Genomic DNA, 15,563 nt, shown 5'->3' with positions numbered 1-15,563 from the left:
TGTGTCTTGACATTGTTGACTGGCGGTATTTAGTTGTGTCTTGACATTGTTGACTGGCGGTATTTAGTTGTGTCTTGACATTGTTGACTAGCGGTATTTAGTTGTGTCTTGACATTGTTGACTGGCGGTATTTAGTTGTGTCTTGACATTGTTGACTGGCGGTATTTAGTTGTGTCTTGACATTGTTGACCAGCGGTATTTAGTTGTGTCTTGACATTGTTGACTGGCGGTATTTAGTTGTGTCTTGACATTGTTGACTGGCGGTATTTAGTTGTGTCTTGACATTGTTGACTGGCGGTATTTAGTTGTGTCTTGACATTGTTGACTAGCGGTATTTAGTTGTGTCTAGGCATTGTTGACTGGCGGTATTTAGTTGTGTCTAGCTGCATCGTGTGCCTACGGTATTTAGTTGTGTTTTGACATTGTTGACTAGCGGTATTTAGCGAGGCCGATGAAGATGTCACGAAATATGAAGGACGGAGAAACAAATTCCGGGGTTGCTTGAGTGATGAGATGAGAGACGGACGAGTTAGGATAACGACGACTCTCTTTGTATCATGTGCATGACATAATGTGAGTTGAAAGAGCTCTTGAACTAAAAATAAAATATTGTTAAACGTAATTATAATTTGGTTGCGCTGGTTCCAGGAAAATCTCATGAAGAAATCATATGGTCAGTAGAATAAGGGTCATAATTAACCCTAATCGGATATGCCTCCTCCAAGTTAATCTGTGTATCGATTACGTCTGAATCGACTCGATGACGCCATGTATTCAAATCAAAGATGTGTGCGTTATCAGTTTTCGAACTAATCGTTCATGTTTTTGACAGGTTGCTCTACCGCCTAAACCAAAACTGTTCGGTATTACTAGTCATATGTATTGACCACAGCTATATGTAACATTCTCATATGTATTGACCACAGCCATATGTAACATTCTCATGTATTGACCACAGCCATATGTAACATCTCCATATGTGTTGATCACAGCCATATGTAACATTCTCATATGTGTTGACCACAGCCATATGTAACATTCTCATATGTGTTGACCACAGCCATATGTAACATTCTCATAAGTGTTGACCACAGCCATATGCAACATTCTCATATGTGTTGACCACAGCCATATGTAACATTCTCATATGTGTTGACCACAGCCATATGTAACATACTCATAAGTGTTGACCACAGCCATATGTAACATTCTCATATATGTTGACCACAGCTATATGTAACATTCTCATATGTGTTGACCACAGTTATATGTGTTGACCACACCCACATGTAACATACTAGTGTATCCCTGAAATTGCCAAGAAAACAAATTGTGTGTTCAATGACACCACTGCCCGTTTCGGGGTAGGCCTAGGCCTAGTACCGATTTAATCCACAAATGGATTTCAAGACATGTGCCATGTATGTGTAGGCCTGTATCCCACCCCTCCTCACTCTAATACCAGGAGTCCATTATACAACAACATCCGTGTGTCTAAACCTTCATTTGTTGTTCTTTCTAGAATTACTGTTGCAGATGTCTAAAAAAATATTCGGGGGTTTAAAAAAATACATTCACTTAATTAAAATTGTATTGGAGCAGCCACCATTTTATGAATTTAAAATAACATTGGAGGGGTCGCCGAAACTAGGCCTAATGCTGAATTTATGTTTACTCCACTGAAAGACACGCATAACACGTGACCATGGCTTGTCCAATCGCTTAACTCTAACCTAGTTCCAGCTTAAGGTGTTATTGTTTTAAAAATAAAAACATCATCCGTGAGTTAATCCACCGGACAGTCCACTTGATAATCCACCGGATAATCCACCGGACAGTCCATTTGATAATCCACCGGATAATCCACTTCTCGATCCACCGGACAGTTCACTTATAAATACACTCAACAATTCACTTTTTAATCCACCACATAATCTATTTGTCGTTCACCGCACGGTCAACTTGTCAGTCCACTTGTCAATCCATCGTACAATCCACTTGTTAATCCAGCGGACAATCACTTATCAATCCTTATGAAAATCATTTATCAATCTATCAGACAATTCACTTGTCAATCCACCGGACAATCCACTTATCAATACACACGACAATCTACTTCTTAATCCACTGGATAATCCACTTGTCAATCCACCATACATACCACCTGGCGATTCATTGGACAATTTATATAACAATTCAATCGGCAAATCAACCGAACAATCCACTTTACAACTATCTCAACAGTAAATATGACAATTACAAGGAAAATCGGTCGGAAAATATACCTGCCAATCCATTGGATAAAAATCAAACAACCGAATAATCTACCTAACAACTCACTAGGCAATACATAAACAATCCATCGGGCAATCTACTTGACCATCCACCAGAAACTCCACCTGACAACCCACAAGCAACTCCACCGGACAATCCATCTGAAACTCCACCCGACAATCCACCAGAAACTCCACCGGACAATCCATCGGAAACTCCACCGGACAATCCACCAGAAACTCCACTGGACAATTAATCAGAAACTACACAGGACAATCCTCAACCATCCAAGCCTACCATCTAAGACACTGGTCACTGTACTGGTCACTTTAACCCTCCGGCCGATGCACGTGCTGACCGCACCGACTCACCTACCAAAACAACCCTCAGTTTACAACAGTACACGCCATCCAGCGCCCCCTGTCAACGTAAACTGTTTTTACTGTTGTCCAGTGTAAACTGACCAGTGCTGAAGACATGTTTACATGCACTGAGGCAGGTTGCTAAACAAATGGGAGGTGCAGGTCCCCATACTGAGATATGCAGCTAGACTAGTCGAGGCGCCTGCTAGTTGTTTTTTCAAGATTTTTTTTAAAGGTAGACAATTCAACAGAAGTATATATTTTATTGGATTTAACATAAATATATTTTTTGTTAAACCTAATATAAATATATCTTTCATTAAATCTAAAATACATATATTTATTATTAAATCTAACAAAGATATCTTTAATTAAATCTAATATAAATATATCTTTTATTAAATGTAACATATATATATACCTTAAGAAATCTAACATAAATATATTTTTTAATAAATCTAACAATAATTATTTTCATTAAATAGTTTTTTTCTGCAATATAACATATGGTGCATGTAAAAAAAAAATAAAAAGTAGGCTACATCTGCATTACCACTTGACGGTAGAAGTAAAATTAAAACTTGTATACAAAAAGTTTAGTTGTTTGTACGCTTTACAAAACAGCGTAAGGCAAGGGTCGGTAACCTTTTAAGACGAAGAGCCAAAAGTTACAATTTTCAAAATTTCCCAGTTTTTTAAGGGCCACTAGCATTTCTATTTCAATATTTTATTATTAGATTAGGACTAGGTAAATAAATGTGATTTGTTATTTAAAATAAATAGCTTTAACTATGATTTGTTATTTAAAATAAATAGCTTTAACTATGACATAATATGTATTCATATATAAACACACATTTTTCGCCAAAAGAATAAACTTAGTAATCAAATAATATAACTATAAGACTTTCCCAGTCCACTTTAGAAGCTGTTGACTTTTTTTTATTTCTTTACGGACAACACCGGCTCAAGAGGTGCACAAGCTGCTGTCAACTGTCCGTATACTTTCTACTGCACATATTCTCAATTATTCTCAATGTTCTCTGATAAGTGTTTTAATTCTGTTTAAAGTTGTTTTTCTTTGCATTATGATATTTGATATGCGTTTTGAAAATGAAATAACATAATTATTATTTGTGCAAGGAGCTGGAGAGCCGCATCTTGACAGCTGGAGAGCCGCATGCTGCTCGCGAGCCGCAGGTTGGCCTAAGGTACAAAATTGTGGAAAGTATTTAGCATTCTTGCATTTCTTTATGCCAAGTTTATGCTGTATCTTGTATTCTTGGCAACACACGAGAAAGATATTTGAAAAGTAGACATGTCCTCTAATTTCAGTAGTGTTAATCGTTCATGAACTTAGACCATGGAAACAGTGAGACACTTGAGATATGAGACCACTTCTTAACACCTGTATTAATTATGTTGGAGTATGGCCACTGAAAGTTAGAAGGGTTTAACCAAAGTTTATAAATTATATAATAGTTGTCAGATTACCCCTAAAGGCCGATTGGGGCTTAATGCTAATCGAGTGGTTCTTAGCCAGGGGTTCGACAGAGGTCGACACACACCCGACTACTAGAGTTCACGATAGGGTTCTTGTCGGTGATGACGATAGAACTATTAAAAAGGGTTCGGTGAATGTGGATATGAGAGTGGAGGGGTTCAGTACCTCCAAAATGGTTAAGAACCACTGTGTTAGTCTGTATTTGCTTACTGCGTTTAGTTGATGATTTTGATAGACTGCTTGTAATTGATTGAAGGTGTGAAAATCTTACTAATGAATGAAACGTAACAGTGCTTTAGATAGCTCTATTATTTGATGGGTTGGTAGATGGTTTTTGTTGATTTATAAGTGTGTGGGTTTCTTGTGTGGATACTTTGATGGATTGTTTAGTGGATTATGTAAGTATTTGTTAAAAGGATTCTTCAATGGATTGTTTAATGGATACATTGATGGTTTGTTTCGTTAGTTGGCCTATTTCGTGGATCGATACGTTACTTGATTAGTGTATCGATTACTTGATTGACTTTATAAATTGACTATATGTTGGTTAGGTCTATCGCTATGAATGGTCGACAGATTTTGTTTATTTAAATGCTCAGTGTATTGAATTTTGCAGAGGCGTAGCGACCCTTCCCGGCGCCCGGGGACAAACTTTCGATTTGGCGCCCCCCCCCCCCTTCGGGAGCAAATTTTCAATTTGCACCCCCCCCCTCAAACTTTCAACGTGCACCCCCCCCCCTCAAACTTTCGATTTGCATACCCCCCCCCCCCCCCTCAAACTTTCAATTTGCACACACCCCCCTCAAACAACTGTTTATAATGCAAAAATGCAGCTAAAATGACATTTTAATTTGTTTTTACAACCCATTTTTGCGCCGCCTAAGGTCGGTGCCCGGGGACATATGTACCCCCCTGCCCCCCCCCCCCCCCCATCGCTACGCCTCTGGAATTTTGTATAAACTTTGAATATTGGTGATGTGTTGATTCATGACGAAAATTATTAAACACGTGATGGATAAGTTAGTACATCAATTGGCTAGCCTAACTAGCAGGCCTAAGCCTAATCACTCAGTCCCAGATCACGTGACAATCTAGGCTACATAATTAAGCCCACCTGATCTCACCTAACGTAACCTCAGCCACCTACAAGACCAAATGCCAACGCTCTCTGCCAGTAACAACATAGATTTGGGTTGTATAAACACACTGGGGCTGGACGGGCGATCATCATTTGTTGACACGCTCATAATTAATGACGCTCTGCTGATTGATGGCTATACAGAGCTGGGCGAGTTTCGTGAAATCGGGTCCGGTCGTTGTTTTTAAGTTGAGCCTCGGCAACAACGCATTGTGAACTCGGCTGGAGTGTGTTGCTATTGTCATCAGTATTGCGCATGCGTGTATGCATATATATGTGAGTGTGTGTGTGTGTGTGCGTGTATGTAGAACAGGTAATCTGCTGCAACGTTTAAAGTTCGAAATTAAAAACGATAATTATGTTACATTTGTTACCAGATTTAGAATGATTATCTTTTTTTACTGTTTTAGCCTCTTTTTTCAATTCCATCAATATACAAACTTGCTTGCATGGGGCATCAGCCTTCTCTTTTAGAGTTTTTAGCGCAATTTCCTTACAGGAATTGCGATTATTAACTCGTTCTGAACGGATGTGTGTCCGATGTGTGTCCGATGTGTGTCCGCAGCTTTAAGTCGTATCTCCTCCTCAACGAAGTAATATCGAGGACTAGTTCCAAAAGCAAATATGTTAAGCAAGTTCCGAGGATGATTGTGGGCCAAAAAAATTCCCGGAATTCCTTCCTGGATTTCCCGGAAAAGCCTAAAAACCTCGAAAAAAATGCAGTTTTTGGCCCATATCTCGGCAACCAGACCACTTAGCGACTTACCAATCGATTCCTGCCATAATTTAGAACAATATTGCCGAAGAAAGTTTTCAAAAGTATCCTTTCGTTCAGTCACAAAAAATTAATTAAGGAAATTGCGCTTAAATTGTCACTAGACTTTTTATTAACTTGTTTACAAAAGGATGTACAGGGTTAATCTCGGGTGATTTTGGCTGCCATATAGCCCATAGTGCCTGTGTCTCTTAGGGCTTGTGCTTTCAATATTCTCTCCATGTTTGCTGACCTGTCATACTGAGTTGTGACAATACAGCCAGGAGGTATCACTACCTATTTGATACAACCAACCTTTCTACTTTCGTATCCAATACTTCGTCCATCACTTTACATAGTACTTCCTGTTGGCCCTAGGTTCTTCCAAACGTTTTTTCACAGGCCAAGCCTCATATAGCGACACAAACTAAATTCATACCCTCGTATTCTTTCAGCTGCTACACAGAGTATTCATCAATGGGAGCATTTATGTCAATCAGCTCATATCCTCTCTTCTTAACTCTTTCAAGAAACACAGAATCCTTAACAGATTCTGTTTCACCTATAATGTATTAGCTCTCTGTTTGATTTTCTTTCATTCTGGTTTGTAGTCTTTAAATGATGTTAACTCATCACCGGAATAAGATATGTAAAACATCATGGCATCTACTAAATTCTTCCTGTTTGCACTGACTTCATGGACTTTCCTCTTTTGGATCCTTTTTATTAGCAATTCTATCAACCTGATTTTTTTATTCCAGTTTGTCTAGTCTGTATCTTGTATTTGTAGGAGTTCTGCTTTCTTGTGCTTCCTCTACCAGCTTTTCCTCAATTCAAATGATGTTTCTCGTGTTTAAACATGAGCAGTATAGATATACTAGATCTACTTAGACCAGGGGTCGGCAACCTTTTGAAGCGTAAGAGCCAAAAGTTACAATTTTCAAAATTTCCCTGGTTTTAAAGGGCCACTAACATTTTTTTTATTTCAAATATTTTATTTTTTTATTAAGATTATTAGTATTTGTTCAAGGAGCTGGAGAGCCGCATCTTGATATCAAAAGAGCCGCATGCGGCTCGCGAGCCGCAGGTTGCCGACCCCTGACTTAGACTGATCTGTCTGTCCTCAACTGCTTTGCTCATTGACGCTAAGCGTAGTAAGGCTGTTGGTTAAATTCATGTGTCCTGTTCTCGCGAGGGTTTCGCGATATCAGGCTTCGGGCGTTAAAGCAATTAACAAGCTACTCCGTAATGTCAGACTATCGTGTGCTGAATTGACAATGGCCATCTTTGCCACCGAACATGACTGTAACTCGGTCACGCAATTGTCATTACTTGAGTATTTTGGAGTTGATGACAGCCAGAAAAAAATAGCTTAACTCTTTGTGGAAATTCATTTATAGCCCATTAATCTTCAAAAATGCGCCCCTTATTTAAGAAAATTAAAAGTACAAAAAAATATGGTTTAACTTTATTTCATTTCATTTTAGAAATATTTAAAAATAATTGTATTAATAATTGATGTGTTGTTGTAACTGTATGTAAATTATGTACGTTTTGTCTTGTATGGTTAAAAAATATCAAATTGCTTTTTTTTTCAAAAAAAAAAAAAAAAGAAAGAAAGTAAGTAATGTGTCCCGCTTGTCTTAGGGGAGTTAACTCGAAAGGAAATAAGAATAACTCTAATATGCTCCTGTTATTTTTCAAGAAATTTCAGCACTTTTTATATTTAGACCAGAATGTTAGAAGTGTGTATGCTCGTTTCTAGAACACATAATCGCGGTACGTGATGAATACCTTCCTGTACACATCGTTATCGTCAAATTACCGGTCAAAACAGAAAGTATGATTACGATTTTGAAGCGTATGGAGAAAACTTTTATTTAAATGAAAAAATAACAAACCATACAGCTGTAATTAAAGAATAACTACTCGACAAACCTCTTTTTTATTTTATTTTTTTATTTTTGCTGAAGTCTTTATGTCGAAACAGAAGTGTTTATGATTAGTATTTGTCATGTAGGCTAAATAAAATAAAAAGAGTTTTTTTCTACTGATTGGTTTGGCTGCATGGTGCGGCATGTGGTGCTTAATTGTTGGTTAAGTCACGAGTCCGAACTTCAGGTACATTAGAGCCGCTAGCCAGGGACGGAGACCCTTCTACTAAAGAAAAATCCTAAATGAAACTTGTAGATTGTTCTTGATGGATAAAAGCAGATTGAAGTGTGAGTCAAGAGCTATTTGGCGTGTAACGATGTTGCTACACGACACACATTAATATCTGAAAGAAACACTGAGATTATCCTTGAGCTTAAAGCCCAATATTAATCTTATAAACAATAGCAGCTTTGTATCAGATGTGTATATCTTAAACTCGCAATCTTTAAGTGTTGATAATCAGCAAATAGAATATAATCTCAAACAAGAACAGCAAAGTGTAAGCTTGATTTTGGTCACTGAACATCTAAACAAATAACAGCCCGCATATAAAAATGTATATTTATGGAACGGCGTGGCCTAGCTGTGGAGCGCTAGACTGCTAACCCGATAGTTTCGAGTTCGAATCCGGGTTCAAGTTAGTGGAACGTCCCTGATTCCACCCAACTCCGATGGGTAAGCCTACCTTATTTACGTTAGGGAAACCAAGGCGATAGGGCATAGTGCCGACAACATTATCCCTTTATATGCCGAGGTCAAGAAACAAATGAACTCCACTTCATCTGCACAATGGATCGCTAAATCTAATGAGGAGAGTTTACTTTACCAAATAAAAAAGTATGACCTTAATCTTTATCCATTACATCAAGTCATAAACTTTATTTTATCCAAAAAGAAACGTGTCCTGAATGTAAAATTTTTGAATTAATCTAGCAGTTAAATAATTAATTTATTATAGATCCAGTATGATAAATCTTCAGCAAGCTACTATTTTATAAAATACAACGTTTATAATCTATAATAAATAATATTAAATATACTGTGTTTTTGTTCGAATTTCTGTTGTTGTTTCTTTTTTGTCATAGTTTAAACGCTTCTAACTGTACGTTCTTTAACTTCTGTTGGAAGCCGAAGTGTTTAACTACAGATAAGAATGTTTTAAATCTCCAAGGACCCGCCCAAACTTCCTGTTGGCACACTTACAAGTCGCATGTGAGTACCAGGAACGTGCAATGCCAGATAGTTCCACGGTGCCAGACATTGCCAGATAATTCCTCGGTGCCAGACATTCCTTCAAACTTGCCACGACGTCGTCTGCAACTCGACGGATTCACGCGCCCTGACGTCACCCGCTAAACCATCCAATCAGACCTCGCCTTGCCCTGTTCGTCTAAGCCCGGCTTCGCCCGGTGCCATCGAGATTCCCATCCATTGGCGGATGCTGGTGTGCCATGCGGTTTCCTGAAAATGAGTGGGCGTGGCTTGGCACGTCATTAGCCAGTCATTTGTCAATTTCTTCAACTCGTTATCGAGCCAATTGAAGGCACGGAATATCCTGGCAAGCGGAGGGAAGAAATCTACAGCTCTGGCCAGGTACGAGATAGACTTCGATGTGCACGGACGTACACGAAGCGGCTCTGGAAATCTTTCTTAGTCTCAGAGGACGATAGTGTTTAAGAGATTATTATCCGTTTTCTTTTAAGGAGAAACAAAAATATATTTTTTTCCATTTTTTTTTGTTTTGATTTGGAGAAGCCGTAGACTCGATGTTATAGTGTGTTTAAAAAAAAAAGCGGAAGATCTAAACCAATCAAATCTCGATGTGCGGGTCACGAGGGTGAAGTTGATGGACCTTTCTAGTCCTTTGTCACCTCGTGCCAAAGACTTCAGCATCGCTTCTCTCATGTCTGGTCCTGGCGCCCTGCACCCCCTTCTCGACCACAGCGGCGCACTCGTCAACGGCTCGCAGTCTGGTGGTGCTAGCGCTGGTAGTGGTTGTGGTAGTGGTCCTGGGATAGCGTCGCAAAGGACCACGGACTGTGTGTACGATTGGCCACCAACTACTGCGTACAACTCGTCCATCAACTCAATGGAAGGTAAGACAACCTTAACAAAATACAACACGCCGTTTTATTAAGTCTAGGTGTGAAGCGGCCAGAGTTTCTTCCAGGCATCTCTTCGGGGGGGCTTCGCCCCCCCCCCCCCCCCCGAAAATTTTTTACCGCCCCCCCCCGAACGAAATGAAATTTATATAATTTATATAGAAAATATATACTTTTAACAGTGTCCGCCCCCCCCCCCCCCGAAGAAAGTTTACCGCCCCCCCCCCGAAGATTTCAAGTGCCCCCCCGGAGAAAAAAGTCTGGAAGAAACACTGGAAGCGGCTTGCTTCTAAATCCAGGTGGATACACCTAATTTTATAAAGTAAACATTCAAAATTACTGTGGAAAAGTTTATATCTAGATTTAGATCTAGATCTAGAATCTAGGATTAATTATTGTTTAAAATGTTTAAATTGATGTCCTGAATCACTGTACATTAGATTGATGTAGATCTAGATCTAGATCTAGATCTAGATTTAATATAAAATGTGTAGGACAATATATTATGTTTATAATAATATAGATTCTAGATCTAATCGTTATTAATCATCGAATATCAAATCAGGCCTGTATTTTGTATTTAATAATAGCGATCTTTACGTAATGTTGCTGCAAATAAATACTCCGGATAAAAGAGCTATGGGCCTAAGCTAGAGCAGATTTAGAATTTTAAAATGAAATATTGGTTGAGCGTATTCTATACAATTTAGATCTCTAGTTATGTAGGCCTATAGGCCTACTATAAAAGTCCTAAGGGTTGTTTTTTTTTTACTAAAAATCTACCGCTAATTGGCTAGATCAATTAGATCTAGATCTAAATCTAGATCTAGACTAGATTCTAGTATGTGGTCTAGCATACCGAGTTGTGAAAAGTTTAAAACATTCAAGAATTTAAATTACATTAAAATATATGACTTTTTCTGTGTATGCACCAATTAGAATTATACAATAATGTTACTAATGTACACTCATTAAACTTAAAACAAGTTGTTAAATGCGTATAATTAAATATTAATTATAATTAAAAATTGTATTTGACACAAGAACATGCGATTGAAATTATTGTGTTCACGTTTTTGGGTGGCTTAACTGATTCTAGATCGAGATCTAGAGATCTAGATCTAGAAATCTAGATAGGTCTAGATCTAGAAATATGACAACTTTATAATTCGACTGTTCACTAATCAGCATACACGTAACCCGATGTTTAAATAATGCCAAAGTTTGACAGTTCACAGTACTTTCTCTTATTAAAATAATTTATTTTAAACGTCTAGATCTATATCTAGATCTAGTATTCTACAATGTTACACTACCGCTTGGGGGGGGGGGGGGTACATAATTTCATAATTTATGTCCCCGGGCGTCGATCCTAGGGGCTCATTTCAGCTGCTATTTTGAATTATAAATTTAAAAAATATACGAAAGGGGGGGGGGGGGGGGGGGGGGCAAATTGAAAGTTTGTCCCCGGAGGGGTCGCTACGCCTCTGATGTACACCGTTCAAGGTAGAAATATAAAACCCACATAGTAAGCTGAAAATCCTGATTTCTTGTGATAAACAATCATGAATGAAAATCGCAATCCTGACTAGTAATGATGTCAGTATTACCTCCCACAATGGCGAGCTCAGCAAATGCAGTATTACATGACGCGCTAGATCAGCGTTGTTGATAGTACCGATAACTACAGCCGGGTAACTTGCTTCTAGTAATGCCATTCAACATTTACTTCGCATAAAGAATAATCAGTGATGTACAAGGGAACATGAGTTTGGGCACTTAAAGAGTAAAATAAAATGTGAACATTTGTTTTTAATTTTTCTATATAGTGAATCTGTTTGGTTTAACTAGATCTAGATCTATAAGTAAATCATTCTAAATAAAGTTTAAGTACCTTCATCAATGAATGACGGACGAAATGACAGACTAGGCTAATATGAGCATTAATTTATTCATTTTCTCCTACTGACACCTAGATCTACATACTACGTGGGTTGTTGTTTTTTTTATTTATTTATTGTTTTTTTGTTGTTTTTTTTGGAAAATGCTCATGACAGATTTGGAACACAAAAACTGAATAATACATAGAATCTATTTACTTTTACAATACTGTATTAAACTTTCGAATAAGCCTAAGTTTTATCGTATTAGGTTCCCCCCTCCCCCATCACAACGCCCATTCCCCCCATCAAACTTGCCACCCCGTCGTTAACATAAATAAAGATCTAGATCTACTAATTTACTCAATTACTGCGTTCTTTTAACCGTCATCCATCACGCCATCATTCCTAAAACAAAATAAAAACTCAAACCCTACAGTAAGCGGTATTCATCTATGAAATGCGATAAGGATTTCTGCAGATCAATGTTAAATCTTGTTACAGCAACCTGCATGCTCCAAACGCCATTAGGCAATAGCTTCATACTTTGCAACCATTCTTTTTTGTAAAAAAAAATTTAATACTTTTATTTTAGAAATAAAACAAGTAAAAAATACAATTCCATCAAAAAATTAGCTCATCACATTAAAACATCATTCAGTCCAGTGGCGTAGCGAGGTAGGGTGTCACCCGGTGCGGCACTTAATGGTGTCACCCCCCCCCCCCCCAGAGGCGTATCGACCCTTCCCGGGGACAAACTGTCACATTTTTTTTTATTTGGACCCCCCCCCCTCCTCAAATTTTTTATTTGCACCCCCCCCCCCCCCCCTCGAACTTTCGATTTGCACCCCCCCTCAAGTTTTTCTCTATATAGTTTGCTAATTTTTGCCTTGGTGTCACCCCCCCTAAATGGTGTCACCCGGTGCGATCCGCACCCCCCGCCCCCCCCCCCCTCGCTACGCCTCTGATTAAGGCCACACATAAAAACCATAGTATGCTTTTTAAATTAACTTTTCTTAAGATAATTTTGTTTTGAATTGCTTTTCAGTTATCCACTTTTGTTTTTCTGCTCTATTTACCAACAACCGTTGGTTTCTTATTTGAAAAAAAAAATCACACACATGCAAAAACTCCAGATTTGCAAAATATTCTTTTTTTTTGATGGCATTGTTTTTTTTTGGGGGGGGGGGGGTGTAACTGCTGCAATACATTTAACTTCTATACTCAGTGCAGATTCGTATTTGGAACTTCATAAAACATTCCCAGAAATGAAAGATTTATAGTTCTTAGATTGATCAATACTGGGATTTTTTTTCACTCTATATTTCCAAAGCTAGAAACTTATACTGAAGACTTTAAGGGCGGGGAGCCGATGATGCAGGCATGATGTAGGAATCTGGAACCACATTATAGAACTGGTACTAAAATAAAGACATTTATTTGTTAACGAGCTTAAATTACAAGTATTATTTACTATTTTCATCGTCTCTGACTTTACACCATAGTTCATGCCTGGTAATCGAATACACATCTTCCAACTATAAAGCCAGTCTAGTTGATTATTAGTACTCGAATACACACTTTCCAACTATAGCAGGGGTCGGCAACCTTTTGAGACGGAAGAGCCAAAAGTAACAATTTACACAAATTCCAAGTTTTTAAAGAGCCACCAACATAAATATATATATATATATATATATATATATATATATATATATATATATATATATATATATATATATATATATATATATATATATATATATATATATATTAAGCTAAGTATGTGTGTTTGTGTGTCTGTTTTTCTTTTACGCATTACTACTCCATTCATCCGATAGCCATGAAACTTTGGGAAGTTGTTGCGAATTCACCTGGGGAGGTTTCTTCGAAAAAAAGTTTTTCAAATTCGCAGGAGTGGCGCCCAGGCATGGCGCGGTTTACTTTTCCTCTATATACGGTATATAGAAAATAGAAGTCGATTGCGGAATGACACCCTTCATCCGATCATCATGAAACTTAAAGGAGTTGATTAAAACACTCCAGTAGAAGTTAGTGCAAAAAATCATATTTTAAATTTCGGAGGGTGCAATTTTTCTCTACATACTGTAAAAAAAAAAGTCGGATGCGGTTCGACCAGAGTTTCTTCCAGGCAAATTTCTACCGCCCCCCTCCCCCCCCCCCCCCCGAACGAAATGAAATTTATATAATTTATATAGAAAATATATACTTTTAACAGTGTCCGCACCCCGAAGAAAGTCTACCGCCCCCCCCCCCCCCCCGAAAATTTCAAGTGCCCCCCCCCCCCCCCCCCGGAGAAAAAAGTCTGTAAGAAACACTGATTTTAAACAGCGCAATGGGTTGCTATAGTTGCACACTAAATCGAATCCGGCGCGTCCAAAGTCTCTGCAGGGTGCCCAGGGCTATCCTGCGAGCACTAAGCGCCTACCTTAGTTTTTTAAGGAGCACCCTACAATACGACATTTGATGATAATCCGAGCTAGGGTTTAACAAGGAAAAAAAAAAGAAAACAAGGAAGTACGTTGAAATAGGGAGTATCTAAATATTCTAATAGAATATAGTGTTTATTGTTTATATTTATTATTATATCGTTCATTACCGAGTGTTGCAGACTAATACTTTTATGAGTTTTAAAAATAAAATAAAATAATTTTTTAAATATTTGTGCATGGAGCTGAAGAGCCGCAACTTGACATCAAAAGAGCCGCATGCGGCTCGCGAATAGTATTCAAAATACACACCTTCCAACCAAAAAACCTTAAAATCTTTGTCTGAACGGCACCGATTCATGATATTTCAATAAATTGATTTATAAATTTAAGGTTTTATGTAGAAAGTAAGTAATAATTATAAAATGTAGAAGGGAAAAAATGTATCGTTTTCATACATATTTACTCTTATTTATTTTTTTTGCTCAATCTTGCAATATACAATGACCTCTCTTTTATATTATTATAGATTAGTTTATAGATATTTTAACAACTTTATAGAACATTTTTACAAGTTTTTTCCCTTGCTTAATTTAAATGTTGAAATGGGAAGTAATTTAAATAAAGTAGTTCCATTTTGCTTGCAACCCGATGTAACTATTACAAAAAAAAACTCTTTAATTAGATAAGAAACAATGTGTTTTATAACAAAGTTAATTAAAAATATCATCGTTAGAATAAACTAGGCTGTAATTGTTGTTCAAAAAAAGCTAATAAACATTTTTTTTTAAAATTCTTAACATATTAACTTCTAGGCTTTTAGAGTTGAGTTAAAATGTTATATTTCTATAATTGACTAAATCTGATATGTAACAATCCATGTTTGATTTATAATGTTCTATTTTTTTTTACAATAGTAGAGATCGGATTGTATAATATTCCAGGCCACATTTATAAAATGCACCACCGTATTCTAAAACGCTGGATCCAACTTTGATAAGTTCTGATCTTAATTGTGGAGGTCTTGGCTGTAAATAAATGTCCAAAGTCATACACGTAACTGGGAACTTGCGGGGGAAATTTGACCCATGGGTTATCTTCCCCTGTCCATCTCGCAGATAACTGACCAACGGTGTGACCACCACCGTGGGAATAGCCGGTGCC

General features: G+C 37.6%; 1 protein-coding gene across 1 annotated transcript in view; it reads left to right on the top strand.

The window, feature by feature from the left end:
• Positions 1-9,556: 9,556 nt before the first annotated feature.
• The window catches only part of LOC131940249 (T-box transcription factor TBX1-like), a 44,509-nt gene continuing 38,502 nt past the window's right edge, over positions 9,557-15,563 (top strand). Inside the window, exon 1 of the mRNA XM_059298886.1 lies at positions 9,557-10,063. Coding sequence (XP_059154869.1) covers positions 9,814-10,063 — 250 coding nt within the window. The 5' untranslated portion in view covers positions 9,557-9,813. The remainder of the gene's footprint in view (positions 10,064-15,563) is intronic.

Source organism: Physella acuta, unplaced genomic scaffold (assembly GCF_028476545.2).
Source record: "Physella acuta isolate Inbredline_101_S28 unplaced genomic scaffold, ASM2847654v3 ptg000313l, whole genome shotgun sequence".
Taxonomy (NCBI): domain Eukaryota; kingdom Metazoa; phylum Mollusca; class Gastropoda; family Physidae; genus Physella; species Physella acuta.
The sequence above is the reverse complement of the archived record's forward strand: the minus strand, read 5'-3'. Positions and strand labels throughout refer to the sequence as shown.